The sequence below is a fragment of the Sturnus vulgaris genome, chromosome 18 (genome assembly GCF_052056855.1).
Source record: "Sturnus vulgaris isolate bStuVul1 chromosome 18, bStuVul1.hap1, whole genome shotgun sequence".
In the NCBI taxonomy this organism is placed as follows: Eukaryota; Metazoa; Chordata; class Aves; order Passeriformes; family Sturnidae; genus Sturnus; species Sturnus vulgaris.
Window position 1 is genome coordinate 7,861,367 of NC_142260.1, and position 27,961 is coordinate 7,889,327.

Here is a 27,961-nt window from a genome sequence, read left to right on the forward strand (position 1 = left end):
GAGGATGTTTGATCCCGAGTCGAGACATTCCGTTATTTCGCGAGGTTTGGGGGAATTGTTTTAAATCTCTCCGTGATCGATTGAAAATAATCGTTTGAAATGGTGTATGTCGATCAGCTGAATAGAGAAGTTGGAAGAGAGGTTATGCCGTTAATAATTTATAAGGAGAAGAAGAACTTTATTTGCAAGGGTTCTCCTACCAGAGGCTCTTAGTGAAACGGGAAACCGGTAGATGTTACTGAATTCAAACCCTTGCAGCTGTAAATCCCTTCCCTCTTCGAAAGGGCTCTCAGCAGAGGATAGTGGTGCTGTGATCATCGAAAACAGCGATGCTGAGCCCGTGAGAGCAGTTTTCTGTGAGGGAAGAGGCAATTTTTAAGAAGCATTTTTAAATTTGAGGGTTTTTTCCTTCCTTTTCATTTTACACGTAAAAGCTTCTAAGTGGGAGGTGCTAAATACTCGTTTAGCAATAATGAGGATTTACTGTCTGTAGAAAACGCTGGAAATGTAGAAAGCTGACACACATCTTCCTCCCCACCACCTCCTCCTGCCCCATCGAGGCTGGGAATAGACAAGAAACGGAAAAATTTTAATAGGAAAATGTCTTGACTGAGATGTCCCCAGTGTCACGGGGTGATTCAGGTCGCTCTCTCTTCTCTCCCCCTGCCCCCCAAGGTGCGTTTCTCATCCCCTATTTGATGATGTTGGCTCTAGCTGGGATCCCCATTTTCTTCCTGGAAGTCTCCCTGGGGCAGTTTGCTAGTCAGGGCCCCGTGTCTGTCTGGAAAGCCATCCCCGCCTTGCAAGGTGAGCGGAGCAGGCTCGGGCCCGGTTTTGGGGAGCGTGGCGTGCGCTCCGTCTCCTGCATGGCTTCAGCCGCTCGCCGCATGCCACGGCCGCTCCGAGGGCTCTCCCGCACCCAGGGTGGCCCTGTCCCTGCTTCTCTCCCTGCTCTTCTCCCTGTCCTTATCCCTGTCCCCGTCCCTGTGCCAGAAGAAGCCGACGCTTTGCAGCCGCCGCGCCCGCAGCCCCCGCCGCCGGCGTTAATGGCTTTTCCTGCTGTCCCCATGTCTGTCCGCAGGCTGCGGCATCGCCATGCTCATCATCTCGGTCCTGATAGCCATCTATTACAATATTATCCTGTGCTACACGCTTTTCTACCTTTTCGCCTCCTTCGTGCCCGTGCTGCCCTGGGCTTCCTGCAACAACCCCTGGAACACGCCAGACTGTAAAGATAAAAACAAACTTTTGCTAGGTAAGTTGGGACGTGCTTATACTCTTATTTATTTCTTTATTGTAAAATTTGTGGCCGTGGTGGTTTTCCAGAGCTTTCTGCAGCTCAGCTGCGCCCCTGAGAGATGCCAGAGGAGACTGGAACTGGGGAATGGTCTCTTCCCAAAGCACTTTGAAGTGATCTGTATCCCAAGGGCACTTCCCTCTACTTTTATTTAATTTTTCCTTACCAAGGATAAATTAGATTTGTCAGTTTAAATGCTAAAAATATGCCAATTTTTCTTCCTTTTTTTTTCTTTTCTTTTTTTTTTTTTTTCTTTTCTTCCTCCCGGAGGAAAACTCTTGTGTAGGCAACAAAATACCACAGCTGCCAGCCCGTGTCTGCTAAAGACGAGTTGTTTGTCTTTAGAGAAGCTCGTCTTTAATGAAAAAGAAGCCAAAACCCGTTTCTGCAAACGGCCCCGAACACACAAAGACATGAAAACGGAAAAAGTAAACCTAGTTAATGTTCAAGTAATTAGGAGTGATCTAATGCATTCTTGTCATTTTACAATAACAACAACAAAGCATCTCTGCACTTTATTTTTCTGTTCCCCCACCTCATTTCTTCCTAGATTCCTGCATTATTGGTGACCACCCAAAAATACAAATCAAGAACTCGACTTTCTGTATGAGTGCCTATCCAAACCTAACCATGGTTAACTTCACCAGAGAAGGAAACAAAACATTTGTCAGTGGGAGTGAAGAATACTTCAAGTAAGATCTTTCTTTGTTTAGAGAAATTATGTTGGTCTTTCTGTAAAATCCACTGGAACAAGCAACAAATCATGGCTTGGAAAACCAGAAATACGGTAGTAAAGGGCAGTAAATTATGCTAAATTTTTGTGCTTAGGAATGATGAGAGCTGAATTCAAACACTGGATTACTTGTTTTCTGTTCCTGTGGTGCTTAACACAGCTGGGGTGTTGGCCCATGTCCTGCAGTTTTATCTTCTACTGCAATGCAGATAAAATAATACATGGTGAGAATCACTGGAACCGTCTAGAGAATCTGCTGAGGACACTGTAGCAAAACAAAAAAGGAATTTGCACTGAATTGCTGCCTGTGGTTGCTGTCATTATTTTTTTCCCCCAATTTTAATTTTTTTTTCTTGTTTTTAGGTACTTTGTATTGAAGATTTCAGCAGGGATTGAATACCCTGGTGAGATTAGATGGCCCTTGGCACTATCTCTTTTCCTAGCTTGGGTGATTGTTTATGCCTCCCTTGCTAAAGGAATCAAGTCATCAGGAAAAGTAAGAACAATATTTGTGATTGTACACTCACAAGAAAGCAGGGTGCTGGTTTTTGGGGACTCACACCCTCGTTTAAGGAATGAATTACTGAAAATATTTTTAGTAAATGACTAAATATTAATTGAAATGCCTTTTTCCTGTCTATATTTTCCTTTCTAGCCAAAACATAAGCAACTTTTGACATTTTTTCTCTAATCTCCAATAAATTTAAAATGAGCTCCTAAGCTGCACTCAGCAGTGGGATGGCACAAATGGTACTTTCCAGCCTTCCTTATTCTGTGTGGTGTTCAGAAAAATTCTGCAGTCATCTCACATTTCACTGGAATCTGGGAAATTGTGATGTAAATTAATATATTAAAGAACATACTTTAAAATCAGAACTGAACTTGAAAAATGCTCAGTGTATGTGTGTGTGTGTGAGCAACAAAACTGGATATTTTCTGGGATGGAGATAGTGGAAATGGAGACATGAATTTTCTAGAGCTAGAGTTCCCATTCCAAGCCATCCCTTTGCTTCTAGAAGGTGACTTGGCAATTAACAGGAAATCCATTGACTCAGAGTGCCAGGGAAAATTGAGAGTTTTTTTCCCCCACCTTACCTTAGTGGGATAGGAAAAAATATTTCATGAAAGGCAAGACACTGGATAATAATGTGGGTTTGGATGTGGCAGTGGATATTTCTCTAAGTGTTCTTAGTGGCCAAGAAAAATACTGACACTGATGTCAGAGAGAAAAATATTGACTCCTTGGTATCAGAGATAGAAATCCTGTATTTTTGTAGAGATTAGTTCAGTATCTTGTCTGTACAGAAATTCATCAGGGCAACTTTTTGAAACACCTCTTGAAACAACAAGAAAAGTTTGAAAAGCAGTTTCAAAAGTCACTTCAGCTGAGACCACAGGCTGAGGGAGGTGATTGCTGGGTTTGGATCGTCCTGGTCTAAGGGAAGGTGTCCCTGCCATGGCAGGGGCTGGAATGAGATGATCTTTCAGGTCCCTTCCAATCCAAACCATTCTATGATATAATTCCACAGTGTGTTATGATTCTGTTTTGTTTAGGACCCAGACATTAATGTGAAAAATATTTGAAATGATTTTGTGTTGAATGTAAAGCTTAACTGACCATAATCCAGTCATTTTATTTGACCCCAGAGAGAGATGTGTTCCAGATAATTATTAAAACATTAAACACACAACCACTGTTGTGCATTTAGACATCATGATGATTTAGGTCTGTCTAGATAATTTCAGACTTTCCCTTTTTTTTTAAGTTGGACCATAATTATCATCATGGTGATATGTAATTAATAAGAAGTACAGCCAGTAATAAAAATTCTTTAGGCTGTTTTTTAGTTAAATACAGAAAATATATATAAGAAAACTGCAGAAAAGTGTTACTGAATGGTACTTCTCATTTCATTTCCACTGAAGTGTGATAGTCCACTCTGGGCAATGATCAAAAGTGGTATTTTCCTTTAGCTTTAAATTCCTATTGTTCCTCTTTAGATGGAGAGAGGAACCCTATTCCCTTCTCTGTCTGGAATTCCAGCTCTTACCTCTGTAGTTATTGATGTTATTCCTGTTTCCAGCAGCAAGAAGAGCTGTAAAATTTCAGATTTCCAGGGAAATAACCCTTGTTGTTTCCTTAGTTTGTCCCCTGGTTGTTGTCTCTGAGCCTGAGTAATTGCCTTCTTCAGGCAATAGTGGCACTTACATTTCCTCTCCTCTCCTCCTCTCTTCTTATCCAAGCCAGCCCTCCCAGTAACCTCTCTCTGCCTGTCCAGGTTGTGTACTTCACAGCTACCTTCCCCTACGTAGTTCTCATCATCCTTCTTGTAAGAGGAGTGACTCTGCCTGGAGCTGGAGATGGGATCTGGTATTTCATCACACCCAAGTGGGAGAAGCTGATCGATGCCATGGTGGGTTTGCTATTGCACTTAGAGCTGCTGGGGTGAATAAATCACACACAACTCTTGGGGTCTGCTGCAAGCATGGTCCCTGTGCAGAGGCAGTGTTGTCATCTGTGGAAACTTGTTCTTCATCTTACATGGGTAAAGTATTTAGGGTCACTGGCAGATAAAACAGTATCTGATGCAGGTTTTCCTTCTTGATTTGTATTTTTGGTTTCTGAATGTATTTGAACTGATGTGTATCAAACTATATAGTTTTATATTCGTGTCTTCCATATACAGCAAGGTTTATACTGTCCTTTTATGTGAGCTCGACAAGAACAGTGCTCCTTATCAAATAGGCCTGATGTATTTCATGGCAGGATTTTACTTCTAAATATTCTATTGATATCCATTGGTCTAACACTCTTTCCTGATGCTGATGCTGTTTTCTTTCCTACTTAGGTTTGGAAGGATGCTGCCACTCAGATTTTCTTCTCCTTATCTGCAGCATGGGGAGGTCTAATAACCCTCTCTTCATACAACAAATTCCATAATAACTGCTACAGGTGTGTAAGAGTGAAATACATCTCTTTTATTCAACAGATTTGTCCAAAACCAGTTGTCCTTCATCTTGCAGAAATCTGGTTTGTAAGACCCCCATCTCTTGTCTTTTATTACCTTGTCTTTTTTCCCCCCCATTTTCCTTTTGCCTTTTTTTCCCCTCTTCCTCTTCCCTTTCTCTTATCTTTCATTTTGGGATGGAATGTGTGTTGTGTGTGTTTTGTTTACATTTAACCCTTTTTGGTTTTGTGTACTTTCTCCTCTCCCCAGGTCCTAATTTACTAGTCTCAAGATGAGCATTTAGGCTTATTAAAGTTCCTATTGGTTCCCCATTTTCAGAATCAGGAGGTTGAGGGCAGTCTGGGGAGTGTCAAGAGCAGTGAAACAGTCACTGGGCAGCTCTGCTGAAGGACAGCAGAGTAGAGGGGGCTGAAGGTTGCATTGTGAAACATCCAGGACTAACTTGCAACTTCCATTTCTTATATCTCCCAAATGTTCTTGCTTTTTGCAATTACTGTTACTGTGGTTTTACATGTACAAAATTATTTCATTTTATGAAATTTAAAATCACTTTTCTTTGAAATCACTGAAAGCTATTTCTACAAGGGAAAAAGTCAGTGTGTAGTTTTTCATGCAAAACCTGCCAGCTCAAATGTCTGCAGATGGAACACAAAAGCAAGTGGCATTAGTGGAGTGGTGCTTCCCTGCTATTTTACAGTTTTTAAAGTCAGTCTGAAGCAAACCTTTGCCAATTCCTGCAATGCCAGAGGCACTGATTCAGGGCAGCCAGCAGAGTGTCCAGGGACTCACCCAAGAGGATGCTCTGAAACTTCCCCCAGTCAAGACTTCAAAGCAAACACTCCTTGGGATTTCCACTGCCATCTCCTATGGCTTCTAAGTACAGAATACAAAATATTTAAAAAAAAAAGTGGATGATGATACTAAAAAGGAATTTCAAAAATATTTTTACTAGTGCTCAAAAGTAATTAAGTAATTTAATGAAATTATCCCAAAATATGGATGGAAGCTAACAGTGCTGCATACACAGCAACTTCCACCCAGCAATCCTTTGGGTCCTATTTTTGAAAATGCTATTCCTGAGCTTTTTTTATTTTTTAATGAATAATTGCAATCAGAATATGAAGTGGAAAATGGAGAAAGCATCATGCTACCTTTCTGCATTAATTTAACAATGTTTTGTGGAGTTTGGAAGATGTAAATGAAAATTTGGAAGGGAATACATGGTAATGAAGTATAAAAATATTACAGTTCTAATACCAAATACATGCTTTACCTGTGTTAGGGAGGGATATGGGAGACTAAAGTAGAAATCATCAGATAAGCTTAGTTACTCCTAATATTTTTAATTTTACAGCACAACCTTGAATACCGAAATGAAGCATGACTATTTTCTCTTTCAATTTCTATATTCATTACATCTTAATACAGTAATTGTACTTTTCAGTTACACATTAATTTTAAACGCAGTAAAAAATCTATAATTGCAGTAAATTTACATAAATTGACTTAATAATGAATACCTGAAATATTTTAAACCTATCTAGGTTTTGGAAGAAGGTTAACACATGATGATTCCAAACAGCACATTGTCATTTTTTTTTCTGTAGACCCAAAGAATTAACAAAATCATTCCTGTTAAGGCATGCTCTGTTGGAAATTCTAGAAGTTTGCCAGCTCAGTGAGGTCCTTTAACAGCTTTTCAAGTTGTGTTTCATTCTGTTCCTGACAAATCCCCCCCAAAAATAGTAAGAATAAGCAATTCTAGCCAACATAAACCCCCCAAACATTTAAAGTGAGCGATATGTTTCTCTAAAGATGTAGTAGTTTATGGGGAAGTTCTCTGGATACACATATTATTAACGACAAAATCCTACCAAGGATGTAACAGCTATGGATGGGGCTCACGAGGGCTGGTTTGCTGTCAAGTCTTGACATATCCAGCATAGTAAGACATTGAGCTATAGATTTCTTGAGATTCCCTTGACAAGGACAACCATGGAAAAATGTACCAAGGAATCCTCCCTCTGCAGATAGGAAGGTGATTGAGCGAGTTCTGCACTGTACAGAAAGCTTAACCCTGGAATTTTGTCTTTGAGTACAAGAAGGATGAGACAAAAGTCATCTCACCTGGACAGCAGTGGTTAGTCCATAGCTCATATGGAGAGCAGATGTCCTCATGAGGCAAAGAGTTAAAAAATGTGTTATAAATCATGTCCCCATGACTGCCCCTCTTCTTCAGAGAGGCCAAGAGCAGATGTGCTTGCCCTTCTGCATGGCCCGTGGTTCCTACACAGCACAGGGGTGATGGGAGCCTGCAGAGCTGATCCCTCTGGTACTGTGGAGATTTCTGTGCTCTCTGATCAGCATCAAGTGCACCTGATGAGTATAAAAGTGTGTGTGTTCACCTGCATCCCCACAAGATGTGTGTGCTCATGGGAAACTCCTGACATGCATGTACAAATCCTTCCTGTGTGAATCCCAGCAGGCTTCTTGTGCTTTCTTTGCAGGGACACATTGATAGTCACGTGTACCAACAGTGCCACAAGTATATTTGCAGGCTTTGTCATCTTCTCAGTTATTGGCTTCATGGCAAACGAACTCAAAGTGAATATTGAAGCTGTGGCAGACCAAGGTAGGGCTCACTGGCATTTCGTTACTTAGGCAGACACCCTCTTGCATTTCCAGCTCTGTTATTGATGATAACATTGATGGTGAAGGTGGGAATGATGGCTTCAAACTGGTGTGGATTAGTAAACCACATGTAGGCAATTCTGTACAGGAGAAGGTACCCTGGGAAGTCAAGATTATAGTTAAAGCTTCTTAATCACTTGTTTGGTAAGAGAAAGAAGGAAGTTGAGACCCATTTTAATCCTTTGTGTGAATGACTGATGGATGGGATGGTCTCTTCGTGTACTCTAAGGGATTATTTGCCTTCTCATTGGTTTCTGCTGCTATTTCTCAAATCTTCTTCAAGGTAAAAGTTATCTCTGATGATGGGAATTTTGGATGAGAGGAAGGTGGGAGAAATCTGGTGTGAGGGCTGGATTGGTCTTCTGAACTCTGGGGGGCAAGGAGATGCCTCCACGGAGAAGTAAAACATTTCTGAAGAACTGATTAGAACATCTTGGTTAATGAAGAGAGATGGTCATTAGTGGAGATCTGAAAGGTCTTAATTGGTAGAGCTGAGCACCGCTATGCCAAGTAAACCATAGCTCTAAATGTCAGTCATTGCTAGAACAACTGCAGGGATGAGGACTCCACCACCTCCCCGGACAGCCCATTCCAATGTTTAACCACCCTTGCAGTGAAAAAATTCTTCCTGATTTCCAGCCTGAACCTCCCCTGGCACAGCTTGAGCTGTGTCCTCTTGTCCTGTCACTGTTCCCTGGGAGCAGAGCCTGACCCCCACCTGGCTGCACCCTCCTGTCAGGGAGTTGTAGGAGTTCTTAGGAGTAATTTTTACATTAATATTTTTATTTTAGACTTTGCCTCCATTCTGGGACAAACAACAAAAGCAGCCCCAAAAATCTAAACCACACTGCACTCACCAAAATTATTTGTGAGGAGTTAGAGCTGAGGAAGCTGTGATTGAGTGGAGCTGCAGTGGAGGCTCCAAAGAGATGCAGAGAGGTGAGATGAGAGGCATGACTGTCAGGTGTGGTGGAGGGAACGCTTGGCTCAGCTGCTGCATCTCTCTGGAGGTGGAGAAATATTCAGCACAGGAGGTCAGAAACCCTTTTGTGCTGAGTGCTTGATGGTGATCTTGGAGTGAGCAACGAGTCCAAGGCTGGAGCTCTCTGTGCCCAGCTGCTCCAGGGATGTGGGAACAGCTGTGAGTGCATTTGTAAGAGTCTGCTCAGATCATGCAAAATTATTTCATGAGGCTTTGCTGCTCTCCATGACAGGGGGAAACAAAATTTAGTGGAGATGAATTTGCAATAGGAAGGGAGTGAAGATTAAGGATACTTATGGACTGAGGTAGTGCACTGCATAACTGTAGTTAATAAGCAAACTCAAGAACTGGTGAAAAGAACCAGCCCTTGTCAGAGCCTGATTATTTCTTTTTGCAGTGAAGGAGAAAAAAGCCAAAATGATGATGAAAGATAATCTCCCTTCTTCAAGTTTTTAAAACCTTTACTTGAAATGTTAATGGAAATAAGAAGGGGTTTTAAATTATTTTCCTTTTTATTTTCTTCTAAAATATTAATCTGAAAAACATAGTGTGGTTTTTCATTTAGAATTTCCTTTTCAGGAAAAACTCATTTATCTGATGAACAAATAAAACATGGAGGGAAAGACAGCACAATTTCTTTTTGTTCTACTCTCTGATTAAGAACACAGTGTAGTTGAAATATGTTACACTTTAAAATGAAAGTTCAAGGTAATTTTACTTTATAAGAAATATAAAGTACTTGGAGTTTTCCTGGCTTTAGTACACTTTTATAACAAGTTCATACCCAGCAAATCTTGGAAGCTGGAAGGAATGGGAGCTAGCTTCCCTGTGATTGTCTCCTGTGGTTGGATGCTACCAGGCATCTCCAGGATGCTATCCAGTGTGTTATCTGGGGGAGCTATGAGGGGCTGACATGGAGACATGTGCAGTTTCATATTCTATCATTCAACTTTTCCTAAAAGTGTAATTAATGGGAACTCATTATTCTGAGACCTAATTAAACTTCTGTTTGCAGGCAGCAAGTTGAAACAGAGCCTTTATCTCCAACAGTCAAGATGAAATCTTTAATCAAGAGATTAAAGAGGTGTTTGTAAATACACTTCACAAGTTGCCCAAGGAGATGATTTTTATGCTGCTGAAACTGTATTTTTCTCAGTACATGAGCAAGCAGCAGTTCTCTCTTAACACAAGCAGCACGTGCAGCTGGAGAAGTGGGGTACAATGATCTAAAGCAGAAATGTCTAGGGCAGAGCGAGTGGGGAGCCCATTCTCTTGGCATGAGGACAACTCGGCTCTCATTTGTGTCCCACCTGGCAGGAAGCATCTCTCAGAGAGCTTGAAGAGGACATGCCTTCAGCTGGGATAAATAGAGGAGAAGTGCCACCTACTGTAATGCTGCCACCACAGCCCTGCAGCCTTTGCTCCCAGGCAGATCTGAGCACTCATCCAACAAATACTTTTTTTAATGGTCAATAGAAATTAAAGCCTAACATATTAAAAAAAAAAAAAAAGGGGGGGGGGCAATTCCTGGTTTAGGCTTTAAAATATTTCATCTCCTTATTTCTTGTGCTCTGCAGTATTTCAGGTTTTCTTGTGGATTTTTTTAGAATCACAGTAGTTATTACTTTCTGTCTGGTAGCAAGTCTGGGCATGTTTTATATTCTCTTCTCTTTTCACAGTGTGGCAATGAGTTGAAGAAGGGTATTTGCATTTCCATTCATGTTGTAGCACTGAGGTGTGGATGTTTGCTAATTGGCAGGAAAGTGGCAGAAATTTGATCACAGAGCAGGACAGAAACATGGCTGCAGTGTGCAATTTTTGCTAATTTTAAAAAAATTCGTGTCAGTGTGTTGGTATACTGGTTGAATATGCATTCTGCTTGGAAAGTTGGAGTAAATAAGTGATTTGAAATTTACAGTGTAAATAGAAATTTATCAGGTAAGGCTAAACTCTGTAATGCTTAAGCCTCTCTGTAAATAAGAAAGATTGAATTTGATAACCTTGTTTTTTCCTAATTTCTAGGTCCTGGGATTGCTTTTGTGGTTTACCCAGAAGCCTTAACTAGGCTGCCCCTCTCTCCCTTCTGGGCTATAATATTCTTTTTGATGCTTCTAACTCTTGGATTAGACACAATGGTAAACTGCTTTTGTGTACCATTATTTTCCTTTTGATTTTCCTGTTTATTTGTTTGGATTACCATTTCCCATGTGGGCAGTGAGTCATGAAAAAAGAGGAATGAAGTCAGGCCATGAATGCTGAAATCATTTTGGCAGAGTTTCGGTTCTACCATCTGAACATTTAACACCTAGGACTCGAAATACTCTCTTGCATTGATTTGTATCCAGTTGGACCACTTTGTGTGCACTGAAATGAACCCTTTTTTGTTTTTCAGTTTGCCACCATCGAGACTATTGTGACCTCTGTGTCAGATGAATTCCCCAAGTACTTACGTACACACAAGGCACTGTTCACTCTTGGGTGCTGTGTGTCCTTCTTCATCATGGGATTTCCTATGATCACTCAGGTAATGGCACTGACTTTGAGCATCACTGTCTGTCCCCAGTCCCCCTCTGGTGACTGCTTTCCTCCTGCACAAGCTGCAGAAGATTTAGCTGAATGTGTGTTTGAAAGTCTTATTTAAAAAAAAAACAACAAACCAAAAAAACAACGATGCTCTGACTGAGATATTCTTAAAAGACTTTGCTGTTCAAATCTTTCTGAGAAGCAGACTTTTAAAATTTCCACTAGCCAAATATCTCCAAAATAGTAATGTAAATTAAGTGTTCAAGGGTTAGATTAGACATTAGGAAGAAATTCTTTCCTGTCAGGGTGGTGGGGCCCTGGCACAGGTTGCCCAGAGCAGCTGTGGCTGCCCCATCCCTGGAAGAGTCCAAGACCAGCATGGATGGGGCTCTGAGCAACCTGGGATAGTGTGAGGTGTCCCTGCCCATGGCAGGGGATTGGAATGAAATAATCTTTAAGCTTTCTACCCATTCTATGAATAAATAAAAAAACCCCCCAATTCTGAATGTTCTATAAATATGCACATCTGATTTGAGTACCTTTCCTCTGAGATTGGACAGATACTGATGGTCTTGGCAAACTCTGGAGTTAATGCTGGAATTCCCATCTACTATTGATAAACTTCAATGTTTTCTTCACTATTACCTGCAGCATTATATATAATTTCAAGATAGATGCACAAAATCTTAATATTTAATCCATCCTTTTCCTCCTTTTATCTTTCTTTTGTTCCCCCTTACCTTATCACCTACTAGCCCAACTTTGCTGTTCTAAAGCCCAGAAAGGATTCAGTCCTTTATTCACTTGAATTATGCTGCTTAACTCCATCATGGAGACAGGATATTAAATCCTTTCCAAACAGATGAACTGGACTCATTATTGTGGTAGTTTTGTTTTTAATGGTGATTTTGCTTTTGTCATGGTATTTCGTGGCACTGCACTGCAGCTGGAAGGTCTGATCACAGGTCAATCCTTAATCTTAAAGGACTGAATTCAAAGTCTTCCCAAGCTGTCCTAGCCAGCAAAATCAGGTGTTTTTTCTTTTTTCTTGTTGTATTTGATATTCATTCAGCCAGAAAGAAGCAGCTATAGTGCAGCAGGAGCCTGTGTCTAGGAGATGTTTGAATGCTTCCTTGGCTCCTGTTCCTGTCCAGTCTGCCTGCCTCAATGCCAAGAGTAATCTTTTATCTTTCTTTCCTTAGGGTGGAATGTATATGTTACAGCTTGTGGACACTTATGCAGCCTCTTACTCTCTTGTCATTATTGCCATCTTTGAGCTTGTTGGAGTTTCCTATATCTATGGTAAGAAAACATTGTTATTGGACTGCCTGTGTCAAAGCAACATATTAACGAATGATAAAGTTAAATTCTTAAGGAAATGAATAATTTTTCTTTGTAATAAAAAGCCTCAAATTTCTCTTATTTTGGACAGAAGCATGATAGGACTTCAGGATACCTTTAAATGCATGTATTCAAAAGAGATTTTCATACAATCTCAAGTCATTTTCCACCAACAGGTCAAAGATATGAGTAAGAGAATAGACCAAACATTTGGTGACACTTTTCCAAGGGTGCTTTTGGGTCCCTTTTAGGGACAGAGACTTCCTGAGCCCATAGAGGTGTCTGCATTTGCAATGGGTGACACTGGCTGGATGCCAGGCACCCACCAGAGCTGGTCTATCACTGCCTTCTGCAACTGGACAGGGGAGACAAAGCATAACAAATGTTCATGGGCTGAGACAAGACTGGCACAGCTCCAGCATGGGCTTCCCACAGGTTCACAGCCTCCTTTGGGCATGTCCCTGCTCTGGTGTGTGCCCCTCCATGGGCTGCAGGTGGATCTGTGCATCCCTGTGCCCTCCGTGTGCTGCAGGGACACAGCTGCCTCACCAGGGGCTGCAGGGCAATCTCAGCTCCAGTGCCTGGAGCACCTCCTGCCCTCCTTCTGCCCTGACCTGGCTCTCTGCAGGGCTGTTCCCCTCACCTATTCTCACCCTGCTCTTCTCTGGCTGCAATTTCTTCTGCACAATACCTTTTTCTCCTTGTTAAATCTGTTATCAGAGGCATTACTCCCATCACTGGTTGGCTTGGCCTTGGCCAGCACCAGGTCCATCCTGGAGCCAGCTGGGATTGACTCTGCCAGACACAGAGGAAACTTTTACAGCTTCTCTCAGAAGCCACCCCTGTAGCCCCACTGCTACCAAAACCTGTCCCTGCAAACCCAACACAGCACTTAACAACTTTTGAAGCCTTTTTTTCTACGTAAACATCCAACCTTCCTTTCTTCCTATTTGTCCATAACATAGACTCGAGTCTATACAGCTACTCAGCACAATTAATTATCCACAGTGCTAGCACCAGTTATATTGATCCATGTTGATGTACATTAAATTGTGAGGAAGATCCTCAGTTAGTATAAAACAGTGCAATTACCACAAAGCTGCTGTAGTTACACCCATGGATACCAGCTGCCCCGTGTTTTCAGGAGACTGATTCTTGGAATTGTGAAGATATTCCAAATACATTATTTGGTGATTAATTTATGCCTGGATTGTAAGGCTGTTTCTGCTATTGCTGTGGACAGGAATGAATATATAGTTTAATCAGCTAGGCATAAAAATCCAAGATGTTCTGCTGAAGCTCCAAAGCACTGACTTTGGGTTCTGGCCCTTTTCACTGAATACTTGTACCTGCCCGTGTTGTGGAGTCCACTCTGTAACAGAAGTGCTTTAAAATACAGGACAGGGTTCAAATCATGGAGAATTTGGTGCTCTTGCACCAAAAAATAAATGTTAGAGACAGCACAGGGAATAAGCCCTTCATTGTTTTCTTTAGTTTCATGGGAATACAGAGGTGTATTTTAATGTCCACTGGCATCCAATTTAGTGAGTATTCCTGAGAGATTGGCTGCTAATCCAGACATGACCTAGTGAGGAAATGTTACAGAATATAGTGGAAAAATTCAAAATACAGAGAGAAGAGTTGATTTAGGTCAGTCATGTTTTGGTTGAACAAAATTCTTGGCTTTATGTTCCTGGAATGTAAGTAATTCAATTAGAGTTAGTTTAGAAGTGAAATGAATCCCAGCTTCTCTAAAATCAATACACTTTAATAGGAAGTGATGAGTGGAGAGGCTTAAAAAGATTTTAAGGGTTTGCTGGGGATTTTTTGGCCTTCCTTCTCCTCCTCACTTTGCTGACAGTATGCCTGAACCACGCTGTATTAGATATTTTCACTCTTCCTGGCCACCAGCATTGACAGCATCACCTGCTCTGTGCCATAGATTGCCCCCTTTAAAGCCATTGCTATTATGTGAAAGAGAAAAATTCTGTGTTTAAAATAATTTTTAATATTTTTAAAACTACTTAAATCTGTAAAATTTCTTTTCTCTGCATGATTTTAAATAAAGATGAAGGTAAATAGGGAGCAAGAACTGGCTCTGTTCCTCCTCTGAACACTGTGTGGCAGAAGCACTGCAAACCAGCCTTTGTGCAATGACATTTTATTAGGTTTGGAAGAAAAAACTGCTCTGGCCAGTGTTTGCTTTGCCCAGCAATTCCAGTACCCCTTAAAACGTTAGCATTTATGAAAAACATAAAATAATGCAGAAATAATAATAGCTCTGCAAAGGAAGGACCTGGATAGAGGAGAAAGTTTTTTTTAGTGAGATATTATTTTAGTGTAATCAGATGTGGAAAAGGTTTGACAAATTACCAATCATTCTTTTTATGCTTTCTGTACAACTGATTGTTCATCAACAGATGTTGGTAAAGCCTTTGCTATAAACTATTTCAAAGATTGTTCCCTGGAATTAACCTTTTGCTAGACTAAGGAGCTTCCTTTCTTTTAACTGAAAAAGGAAAGACTTGCATTAAAATCGTTACCTGTTTGACTAATGTACCAGAGCTGCTTCTACTGTGCTAAACCTACTTTTGTAAGGAATATTCACAGAAATACATTTGTGATTTGTGTGTTGTAAATACAAGCAAAGCTGCTGCTTGGGTTATATTCCTTCAAGCTAAAATTGGCATAATATATTTTCAAGGTCTGACAGCTGCTGTTTTACACTCCACTGACACCTTTCTCTGTGTACTTGTACTCTTCATGGCAGGCAGGTTGGCACAACAATGGCAGGTGCTTTTATGATGAAATAAATTTGTCTTTAGTTCTTGTTACATGTTCTACTTGCTGAGCTGAACTTGTTGAGATTTTTAAATTAAAAAGAAACCCACGTGGTTGTTTCCTTGTAATCACTTGTTTTTTGGTAGAGTCTGTGCTCCATAATCCAATCCAATACACCTTTTTATTTCACATGCTGGTTTAGAGGTTTATTCTCCAGTTGTTTATTCTTTAATTTATGATGAATGATTAGTAAAGAACAGCTTACAGGTGGGGATATTAATTTAATCATCAGCATAATTCCCAGGGTTGCATTTTGTAACATGAAGCTAAAGACAAAAATCCCTGTGTTTGAGTGAAACAGTGCTGGAAGCTGAAAATATATGATGGTAACTTTGTTCATGCTCCTTCCAGATCTGGTTTTGACAATTTGTTTTTGGGAAAGTTCGTTGTCAGAGAGGATGGAAACTGCTGCTGTATATTTCTAGAAAACGTTAATAATTTTGAACATTTTACCTGTAGCAGAATAGTGGAGTAGTTGTCTGGCTAGGTCTGCAGTTTCCTTTTTGATGGATTTTGTGTCTCAGCACTTATGGATACATCATTCTGCTTTAGAGAGGGAAAATTCAGATTTGAATATCATGTGTTGTTCAGCAGGCCTCACTGATGTGAGAGGGAGACCAGATTTACTAAGATCTAAAAAAAAAAAAATTGTGTTCTGTTAACTAAATTATCCTTTGCTTTTTTTTGGTGGAACTTTCACTGGAAATACATAAGTAACATGTAATCCCTCTAGCTGTTTACATACATTTGACTCCTAAATTGCTAATATTTAAGAGTGCCTTACTGTGAATATTGTGAATATCTACTGACCATTCCAAGAAGAAACTTTTTTTTTTTAATTTTTTTAAATTGGAGTTTCAAACAAATCTATGCAAGTTTACATGAAGATAGCATAAATTTGGAGGCAGAAACCCCTGGTTTCCAATTAGGTATCCCTTCTTTGCAGCAGCAAGTGTGGCTGAAGTAGACACTTTAAATGAGATTTAAACTTTTGGGAAATACCCATCAGCCTGTACCTTGTGCTGCTGCAGTTAATTTCAGACCAGCTTTGTTCCCAGCACAGCACAGGGCTGGCTGCTGTGTGAGCATCTCCCTCACACTCACTGCAGGTGCTGCACAGCTAAATCAAACACAGGGGCAAATCTTTCAATTGCAGCAAAAATCTCCTTTCAAGTCCATCACATGGTGACCTTGGAGGTTACATTTTGTCCAGACATACAAACTTCTATTACAAAATAGAGAAGGGCTCAATTAGCCAGACTGGTGCTGAAGTAATTCCATGGGATATAAAAATTACATGTATTTTACAGAGAAGAGGCTTTCTGAAGAAGAACACTTGTGGTGGTCAGTAAAAGAGAAAAAGAGGGAAAGAAATTACACTTAGAGAAAAAAAAAAGTGACCTCTGAGTAACCATGGTTCAATTTTCTGAGCTTACATCCACTGCTGGTTTTAATTTTTTCCCCCTCCCCTAAATATAGTCCTTGCAGTCCCATTTTCCTGTTAAATTTCTGTATTTTTCTTCTCTGTTCTTTATCATAACGGGGTTCTTTAGCTTTTCTCTCACATGCTATCTGCCTGAGCTGCCAAACACCACCCAGCCCTGCTGCTTTCTTCAGGCTGCATCAGGAGGCACTGGATGATGAACCAATGCTTTTTTTTTACCTTCTTAATTCTTAGAACAATCAGGTGGATAGATTTATTTCTCCTTGATAGCAACAGAAGGGCTTCCAAATTAGGTGGATCAAGCCTGGGGATTATCCCTTCCTCCCTCAGCAGCTGACTCTATACAATAAGGAATTAAGTAGTTTATTATTTTGTTACAAGCATTTCTTCCCTTACTCAACGCCTTTTCTCCAGTATTTAAGCTTTCCACACAAGTTAGACGAAATTCTGAAGAATAATGCTTTGCCAAATTTAGATAAAATTGGCTGAAATTTTTAACATTTGTGTGGCAGATGAACTCAGACTTCTCTCTTCTTGTTACAATTAGGAAAGCTGGAATCAATTTTAGTTTTGGGGGCTTTTTTAAACTTTTGGATAAATCACTAATAATGAAATTACTAAGCTAACTTACTAATAACCACCAGGGAATAGCAGCTCCTGACTAACACACCTTTTCCTGTCATGTGGCATGGCCAGGGAGGAGCTGCAGAGTAGCTGAAAGATGATTTTCCAATCTTGCATGTTTTATTAACTCAAGTAACTTTATAGATGCAATCAATACAATAATCTGAAGAACTGACACATCAGTTGATCTTTTTGTTCAGACAACATTGAATACATTTTAAAATATTTACAGATACTCTCTAGGAATTTTAAATATCACTTATGCATCAGGTGAAAAAGAACAGGACATTACCAGTTTCGGTGCTAAGGGGTACAGCTATAATCCAGAATAGAAAAGATGAAATACTGCCAGTGCTGAAGTAGGTATACAGATACTAAAAAGGCTGATTTTCAGAGGGAAGTAAAACAAATAGACAAATTGCAGCTACCCAGTACATACTATTAATGCTTTGACACAAAACATACTAAACACCTAATCTCAATGTAAAAGCTCAGTTGCTCTAATCCTTAAGAAAGAAATATTTTACAGAAATGGTTCCCACCCTATTAGTCCTATTTTTTACTGTGCAGTTAGATCCTCCAGGGAAGTTTTTAAACAAAAAGTTGGAGTTTGTGTTCGTAGTTAGACACAAGGGAGGGCACCAGAGCTGTGCTGCAGACTGCAGCTGGTTTCTTTCACACCTAATTGCTTTTCCATTTTTTGCTGTTTACAGGATTGCAAAGATTTTGTGAAGATATAGAAATGATGATTGGATTTCAGCCAAGTAAATTCTGGAGAGTCTGTTGGGCATTTGTGACCCCAACTATTTTAACAGTAAGCAAAAAAAAAAAAAAAATTAACATCTTCTCCAAAGAGTTTTGTTGTTGTTTGTTCATTATTCATGATGTTTCTGGGTGTTAGTAGTTAGAGCTTGGATGCAGATTCTTAAAGACAGTGCATGTGTTCTTGCCATGGGTATGTAGCAGAAGCTGTGTAAGTAATGGTGTTTTTCGTGGAGAGGGATGGTGAGTGTGCCAGGAGAATGCTGGCTGTTTCCTGGCCATGTAAAATGCTGCTATGGCACACTGTTTCATGACTGCATTATGGATTATTGTGTATAGATATTTTTATATATATATATCTGTGTGTATGTGATATTTATGTAAGCACAGAGAAAAGAAAAGACAAGATCCTCCTGTGTGCTGTCAGATTGAGCTAGGGAAAAAACAAAAAAACACATTTTATTGACACGGCAGCTGATGTAGGAGGGATCCTTTGGCAAGGCTGAGGTGGGAACACGAGTGACAAAAGCAGAGCCGGCCCCGGGAGATGGCGCTGCTGGCCAGCGCCTGCGGCGGGGGAAGGCGAGGAGCCTGGCACCAAAAACTGCGTGTCGGGCTTTGGGTGCTCTTCCTATCTCTATTCGGCTCTCATTTCCTCCCCAGCACCCCCCCCTTCAAATTCTGGTAGTATTTGCTTCATATTTTGGTCTCCGTTGAAACAAATAATGTCACATTCTCAATTTCACCACTGCTATGAAAGTTTTTTAAGTCCAGGGGGCAAATCTGCATTTAGCGTCTAGGTTTCTATCACAGTGCTTCCTTTACATTTCAGCCTAAGTGCAGATGCAATCTGCAGTCACATATAATTTTTTCTTTTTTTTTTTTTTTTTTTTTACACAAGAATGAAATAATTATTTCAGCCATTTCAAAAGTTTTCGGCTTGACAAATCAGCCCCAACCAGCAGAGCCTTCCCTCACCCGTATCTCTCTTTGAGAGCACACACTTCCACTTGCAAGTCCTCAAGAGCCACAGGCGCAGCAATATTCTGCATTTGTGTAGAGTTTTAAATGCTTATCATTTCACAGCAGGGCTAAATAGTTCCTACAAGTCACACAACCACAGAGTGGTTGGGTTGGAAGGGACCTTCAGGCTCATCTCATCCCCCGCCCCTGCCCTGGCAGGGACACCTCCCACTATCCCAGGTTGTTCCAAGCCCCAGCCTGGCCTCGGACCCTTGCAGGGATGGGGCAGCCACAGCTTCTCTGGGTGAGTATTCTTAGCTGTTCAGGTACAGGATGAGGAAAGTTTCTGGAATTTCTGAAAAGTCACACTTTTTGAAACAGTAAGTATGAGCTCAGCTGGAGGGTGGAGAAGCAGAGCAGTGACTCTCTTGTCCATTGAGCTGATCCTTCCAGAGAAGTTGCATTTCAGCTCATGTGCTGGGAAGTTCCTGTGTGAGCTGTTCTTTAGTGCAGTGTAAGCTTTGGCAAATCTTTTTTATTCCTGGAGGGGGAAGAAAAAGTCACTGGATGAAGTTGATAACTTCTTTTCAGTTAATTTACGAATGAGGACTTTTTTTTCCTGAAAACTGGAAAAGGTTTAGTTTTTACAGACAGGAATGCCTGTGTGAAGGGACCAGTGAGTTTTGAGAGCTCAACAAAATCCTGAGGTGTGAAGAAATGAAATTTTCTACTGTGAGAATGATTTCTCCAATGGGTAAAATGAAGCTGGTCTACTTTTCTCTCATAGATTTTCTTTAGCAGTTGTCTTCACTGCACAACAGTATTGCTCTGTGTGAAAACCAGGTAGATCTATCTTGATTATCTGTTTTTTGACTGTGACAATGTATGCCTATGGTTTGCAAATCACTTTTAAAAAGTTTGAACACATACTCCAGTTTATAGTGTTAGGATGACATCAATGGTATTTATCTTCTCTTGGGGACCTTGTTAAAAATGAAGGCATGTACACATGGGATTTTTTTAGCTCTTTTGTTTTCAGTGGTTATTTTCAAGATGCTGCCTTAGACCCTGTTTTACACTTCTGAAGGGAATTGTAAGGCTTTTTTGCAAATTGCTCAGATCCTTTACTAATCAGACTTGTGCTCGTAGCTACTGTCAGTAATCACAACCAGGGAATAGGAAATTATGCTGTTTGTTAAGGAAAACAAATTTGAACTGACCATGTTTACTCTCTAAACTTGTTCTGTTGTTGTTCCCTCCAAATGCAATATTTAGTGAACTTACAGTGAGAAATAAATTGACACTGATCAGTCATAATTCAATTTTTATGCAATGGAAATAGAAAAAGCAAAACCAAGCAATGAATTCTTTTCTATTATTGCCTCTGTAAAGCTAATATTTGATACATTTGGATAGCTTAATATTAGACTTTCATTAGACTCCACATCTCTGGAACTAAAGCTGATCATTTTTATATGTGCCTTCACCTAGTTATACTTCTATAAATCTTCTGTGTGCAATTATTGCAAGCACAGGCATTTTCCAAAAGTTACTGAATTATGCACAAATGTAAGCAGATGTATTGCTGTTCATACAGGAAGTGAAATAGAGAACTTAGCATAATCACATTGGGTAAAACTGCCAATAGACCACATAATAAAGCATGTTACTCTAGGGACAAGATTCTAATTTCAATTATTCTGGCACAAATACAGTGATTTCTGTCTGATTTTGCAAGATTTCCTCGAAACTCATTATATTCAGGCTCTGACCCATTTATTAGAGCTTGTGGCAGCACCCTGCCTTAGGTGTGTGTGCTTTTATCAGTATTCCATAGACACCAGCTCTGCGTGTGAATACCCACCATTTGTTGCATAGCAGGCTTGTTTTGCTTACTCAAACATATTTGTTCTCCTTTCTTGTTCCCAGTTTATTCTCTGCTTCAGTTTTTACCAGTGGGAACCCATGACTTATGGAGCTTACCACTACCCAGGCTGGTCCATGGTGCTCGGGTGGCTGATGCTGGCCTGCTCAGTCATCTGGATCCCAGTGATGTTTGTGATAAAAATGCATCTAGCCCCAGGCAAATTTATTGAGGTAATTCTTCTGTCTTTTTGCTGTTTGAAAATATGGCCACAGGAGACTGTCTCTTTTATTTTACATTGATTTTTGTGATATTGAATGTCTAATACTTCCCAGATTACTTTCTGGTGAACTAGTTATTGTGTTGCAAAGAGATGCTCCGTTGATGTAAAATGTAGACCTTCTATTCCTAGTTTCTCAAAAAACATGGTCTTAAATTGTGGAGTGGTTTGTTTTATGAGATCTAGACAAATTTAATGAGGTTTTGTATGGCTTTCTTGGAAGAAAGTTGTTCTAGATTTGTTGGCCTTCTTGCAAAAGCAGCATACAGCCCCAGGGAGCCTCGCTGCTGGGGTGTTTGGTGCCCAGGGAGCCTGGCAGTCAGCACCAGGAGAGGACAATCAGGAGCTGTGCAAATCGAGGGGTTGTTGGGAGCTGGAGTCATCCAGGTTGTGCTCCACGAGGTTGTGCCACTCACTGGAGTCCTGGAATAAGATGCAGAGCAGGAAAGCTTTCCCTGCATCTCAAGATGCTCGTTATAAAATCCAGCTGGCAATCTTTACTTTCACCCTTCATCTCTATTCTTCTTGAAGTAGCTGATCCTTTCTGGCACCTGGGCTTAAAATAATTCCAGATGGCAATTTATTTTTAATTTAAGCTTTTTTATTTTGCTAATTGGATTCCTGACACATCCCCCAGCTGCTTCAGAAATGTGGTGGTCACTTACTTCTCTCCATCCCTGTGTCCTGTCCCTGCCTGTCACCCCCTTTCCCTGGCTGTTCCCATCCTGCAGGCTCCTCAGTCCTGGCAGGGCGTGGTACAGCAATGCCAGCATTTCCTCCCTTCGTTGCCTTGCCCCTGCCTTCTGGATAAGCTCAGTGCTCTTATTTTAGGTCTTTGAGGCTTTCTCAGTTCTGCCTTCTCGTCACTGCCTGCTGCTTGTGCTGCTCCCACCCTGGGAGAGTGAACAGACACTCACTCCCCTTTTTGTAGCCGCTTTTGCAGTTCAGCTTCCCTGCAAATCCCACCGGGGCTGTTTCTTGCTTCAAAAATGAAAAGGAGAGAAAATATACTAAAGTAGTATAATCTTTTTGGTCTCTCAATATGTCACACTACACATGCCTAAGGGAAAAGACCATGTTTCTCTGCTTCCCATAGAGCAAAGGAATTTTGTAGGAGGGGAATTTTCACAGTGGTGGGACACCCTAGGGAGAATATCCAAGCAATAGGAAACGAGGCCACTTGTCTAAAGGGTCATTCAGCTCTTGTGTAGAGCAGACTGGAGTGCCTGGGTCAGCTGGCCCTGATGGAAATGAGCTAATGTGGAATTAGATTTACTTGTTCCTTTTCTCATAAGCTTCTCTCACTGACACAAATGGTTCTGCTTCAAAACTTCTCATGTGTAGAACAGGCATACATATTGCCACAAAAATAAGGTGCTTCCCCTACTGCCTCTCCAGGTGTGCACCCAAAGAAACACCCAGGAGCTGGATCTGTTTTGAAAGGGCTTTTGCTGAAGATATTTCAGATGTAGTCTGGTATTGCCTCAATATTGAGTCTGCTGCATAAAATTATTATGGTTGATTTGGGAGGTAAAAGTTGCAAACTGGTAATTAAGCAGAGATTAAAATAACTGATAGACAGGTCTGATTCACTTTATTAGGTAATAAACATATAATTGTTCCCTCTAAAGTCATCAAAAAGATGTTTTCTTTCCTTTTTATCTGTGAATGCACCAATCAAATTATACATTCAATAAAAAACTCTGCAAAGATCAGAAAATTTTCATTGTTTTCTAGGTTGACATTCTCCTCTTTCTTTTTTCCCGCAGATAGAAACAAAACATTTTGTCATCTCAAAATTAAAATCTTTCATAGTGATGTACTGCTTTTTGGTAATTTGTATACTTTGGGGAAATATACTAAATAGAAATCCAATTATTTTAATGCACTTGCCCACTGCTTAGACCATTGGGCACATGTCCTTCAGTGAGAGCCTCACAGTCTGCAGCAGTGGTTCTGAGCTCCTCTCACATGGTGCAGGGGGGAATGCATCATTAAAACCTGGGCACTTCATCCTTTATTAATCTTGAAAACTTTGTGCAAAACAAACACCGAGCAGTGGAGCATTGCCTGGCCATCATCAATAATCCCGAGTGAGCCTATCCTCCCTTCTCCTGCACTGTAATTCTGCTCCATGACACGAATGAGACTCTCTTTTCTCTCCCCATGGCAGAGGCTCAAGCTGGTGTGCTCTCCACAGCCCGACTGGGGCCCGTTTCTGGCCAAGCACCGTGGTGAACGTTACAGGAACATGATTGATCCTCTGGGAACCTCCTCCTTGGGACTTAAACTGCCAGTGAAGGATATGGAACTGGGCACCCAGTGCTAATAATTATTACAAAAGGCTGGCAATAACATTGTCAGCCTTTTCTGTTTTTTTTTTTTTTTTCCAAATTGTTCTTTTGCCCACCATTTCTTCTTTTCTTTTCTGCAGTGCCTGAAAGTGGTTGCTTAGGAAAGCAGGACTTATTGTTGCATGCCAAAGGGGAGGCCTAACCAGACCACTTCCAGGTGTAGGTGATGCCCATGACATGTTCTATACCTGGTGACACAGCAGAAGCCCTGTGTATGACAGGTGGCATAACCAGGTGTTGTCAGGTGATGCAGGAATAAACAAAACCAAACCGAAAAATCTTTAGAGGAAATGAGGTGTGCAGTTTCCATTTCCCACAAGCACCCTTTGTAACAGGTGGCTGTGATGGGACTAGGATTTTGCTCCCAGTGTATTCCAAGGAAGGTTCAGCCCTCAATTATGGTGGAAGTGAGCAAAGAATGGGATCTCCTATAGTCCTGATGTAAATCCAGCATAAGCCTTCTATAGCAATGGGGTTGCTTTTTCTGCACTGACCCATCATGTCTGCACACTTCCTTTATGATTTGTACTAACTTGGAGAGATTGTTGTTATTTAAACAAGTGGAGACCCTTGAACCAGCACGCCAGGAAGCAATATATGGGGTGAGAACAGAAACATGATGAACACTTGATCTTTTTGAGTAGAAAAATAAGAACAAAGTTTTAAAAAATGATCAATTGAGACTGGAACTAAACTGCATTTGAGTCTAGAGGTGGTTTGGAAATGGTATCAGAATGAGTTGTATGGGCATCACTGTTTAGAGTCCTGTTATATGTTTCTTTTGATAATTTGATATTTGTCATTTCCACTAGGAATGCCTCAGTTATAAAAAGTGTCTGACAACTTGCTCCACACCAAGTGCACCTGTGGTTTTACTCACTTCAATACTCTCAATATATCTTTAATTTTTCTCTGCTTTTGTTTACAGTATCTCCTCAAGAAGCCATCATATAATTTGTGCCTAACTTTGTATTCTTACAGTGGTAAGTGTAGTCTAGTCACCACCTGAAAACAGTTATTAGAAGTTAGATGTGCTGTTCAACTTTGTGACTCCCCGTTCATTTGCCTATAAGCACCTTTATATAACCTGTAACCTTTAGATGGTGTATTCTTCTCTTTCAACCAACGGGGAAATAGCAGGACCCCTCTTGTCTATATATTATATATATAGCACGTAAATTCTTCAAAGCAGTATTCTCTCTGAAATGTGCATAGAGTATTCTTTTCATTAAAACATTTTCATTCAATAAAATAACCCAAATCCACAATAATTAACCACTGGGGTCATTCACACAGATGCAACATTAGATATAAAGAATGCAAGGGTTGGGGAGAGAGGACAATTTAGTAGAGGGCCATCATAACATTGCATAGTAGTAGGGCATCCTAAATCATTTCATTTTAGAAATCGGATATATGCAATCATATGAATATTAGACTTAAATAGTTTTGTTACCTATTGGACAGAGTAAAAAATAGAGCTTTTTAAGAATACATTTATTTACCTAAATAGAAAATTAGCCCAAATTATTGTAAATGCACTAGAATGAGGGAGAAAAATATATCTTCAATAATTGGCAAAACTTAACCTTTATTATCTTGTTATATCCTATACATACATATATGATATTTTTTAATGGTGATCAGTGTCCATGTAGTGTGTGCTAGTGATGTTTTATGTCCCTATAAATATCTTACCAATCAATGTAGAAATGATGAGCTTAGCAGTTTAGCCAGTTTTTTCCTCCCCACAGACACTGCTGTATTAGCCTGTAAATGTTCTTTCCTTTCAGGGGACTGTTTCTATCCCATTCTTTTGTCTATCTGTCTTCATATTACAGGGTCTCAGGTAAATCCTCAGTTCATGTGTGTCTGTAGATCAGTAGGTGTGTTGTTTTCATCCCGTTGAAGAAAACAAAAAACGAAACCTTAAAGTAACACTTCCACAAATCGTTAACTCCTTTCCTCTGTGTGTGTGTATATATATATGTATATGAAATATATTAATCATTTTGCTGAACTTCCTCTTTCACGAGGCAATTAGTGTTGCCAGTTCTAGGCACTGCTGGAGACCTTTAATCCTCACACAAAACGAGTGAAGCACTATCAGGGGTTGTCACCCAGGGCAGGGAGGGCAGATTCCACAATATTTTACACTGACCCCTGAATCTCTGCTCCACGGGCTCTTCTTGGTCCCTGTCTCACACAGCAGCAACACAGGACTCTCCTGTGAGCTCCTCTGCCTTAAAGCTGTTCCCCCTTGCTTCAGCTTTGCCTGCTATTTTAATAAAAGACATGCTATTCTTACTTCTGGCTTTTATTTTCCTGGCAGAGGTAGATTTGAGAAGCCATGCTCTGTTTGACCTCATGAAGGTCCATAAGGATGAGCTGGAAATTTGGTTCCCATGTCTAAGTGGGGCTGAGGGACCTTCCCTGGGTGCAGAAAGGAACCTAAGTCAGCACCTCTCTTGGGAATTGCATATTTCTGTTGGGATAAATGACTTTGGGTCTCTCTTGACCAATATTCCCTCACATCTTGGTTTGATTTTTGGAGTCCAAGTCAGTTTTTCTTCTCTACTACTGTCATTGAAAAATAACAACAAATATGCATAGGTTTGGTCCTCTTTGAAAAAGAGAAAACACAGTTTTTAATAGTTTGAGAGTACTGAATCCTTTCACTTGTCTCAAGGCATGCCTTGGAACTGGGATTAACTCATTGCCATGAAGCTCCTCAGTGTAAGGATGCCAGTTACTGCCTGCCTGAATTATGAAAGAGATATCATTTGAAGGAATACTGCTGGGATATGAAATCTTTTTGGCTTGGATTACCAAACCAGACTGCATATGAAATTGCAACTGAATTGCTTTCCATGATTTATGTAATTAATCCGCTTGCTTTTAATTTAGATGTTGTTCCTGTGCCTGCTAAGTCATTAGCACAGGATTAGGCTTGAATTTGAAACTCTGTAAACAGATGATTGTGATTTTTTGCTAGCTGATCTTTGTCTTCAGCTCTGACCCCTTTGCTAGGCTTGCAAAAACCTTTGGAAAAGGGGAGAAATGCATACAAAAAATCACAGAAGATGTTAAGTTTTCACTGTATGTGAAAAGCAGGGTTTTATTTTGGTCACATGAGACTTTTTCTAAAGAAGTATTTTACTGTCCAAATCTGAAAATTGAGATTAAATTAACCAGCAGTGTCTTCTTTAAATGAGAAGTTACCTTGAAGTTTGGGAATGCACTTCATTTACCATGTTCTAAGGAAAGTTTGCATGTACTTTGATAATTTTCTAAAAATAAATTTAGTAACTAATAGCATAACAGTAAAGATCTTTAAAAGAAAAAAAAGGAGGGGAAAAAGCCATATTAGTAAAAATGTGATGTATGTACTTTCAGATCTATCTATCTTGTGAGTAAAAAATGTTTAAATTTGGTGAAATTATGATGCATATTTTTTCTTTGAAATTAAATTGAATTTCTGGATGAGCTGAGATGCATTATTGTATGCATTAAAGATTATACCTAATGCAAATGCTTGCCATCTTCAAATTCTTTGGGGTCTTCCTAGTGTTTTAATATGCAATGTTCAAAACCTGTGTTTCAGCTAGACAAGGCAGCACTTTGTTTCCAAAAGAAGGGTTTAACAAAATGACCTTTAATTGAGAAAGACTTGGATTGTCTTTATATGATGTTTCAATTGAGTCCAAATAGTCTTTTGATTAATTTCTGCTCCAATGGCCACATTAGACGTGCCTCCACACTGAAGATCATTGCTTCTGATCCACTGTGTGACTATCTTACCATCAAATTCCAACACCTGATTGATTTTAAATATCTTTGGTCTTTTTTTTTTGTGTACAGTTGTATGGATAATATGATTCCTTTTTTCCAGTGTTAAAGCAGTGTTTATGTGTGGCAGTCATTGGTCTCCTGTTGGTTTCTTACTCTGCAGCTCCACTTCTGGCAATCAAGGACAGACTTGTAGGGACTGTGGGTTGCAAACAGCAGAGTTTTCTGACCAGAGGCATCCCAGGAAGCTTCTCTGCTCTGCTGTTGTAAGGGACACTTGTTTCTTGGTTTGCAGGTAGATGGTGTGCACGTAAGGTACCTGGAAAATGATGATCCTGAAGGGCTCAGGTTGGTGGCTTGAGGCAGGAGGGGAGAGGTATTGGGATTTCTGCCTTTGTCACCCTCGGGCAGCCTATCACCAAAGAGAGAAGGTTTTCTGGAAGGGTTTATCATAATGTGAGAACTAGGTTGGATCTTAATGCTTGCAATATTTTATTTGCCCAT

General features: G+C 40.2%; 1 protein-coding gene across 1 annotated transcript; it reads left to right on the forward strand.

The window, feature by feature from the left end:
- The first annotated feature begins 683 nt into the window (after nt 1–683).
- On the forward strand, nt 684–27,198 carry SLC6A5 (solute carrier family 6 member 5). Its single transcript, XM_014891103.2, has 13 exons — nt 684–807; nt 1,082–1,255; nt 1,848–1,989; nt 2,394–2,526; nt 4,310–4,444; nt 4,880–4,983; nt 7,507–7,631; nt 10,695–10,807; nt 11,065–11,196; nt 12,398–12,497; nt 18,159–18,259; nt 21,100–21,267; nt 23,488–27,198. The coding sequence occupies exons 1-13, from the start codon at nt 699–701 to the stop codon at nt 23,641–23,643; spliced, it is 1,692 nt and encodes a 563-aa protein (XP_014746589.2). The 5' UTR covers nt 684–698; the 3' UTR covers nt 23,644–27,198.
- The last annotated feature ends 763 nt before the right edge of the window (nt 27,199–27,961 follow it).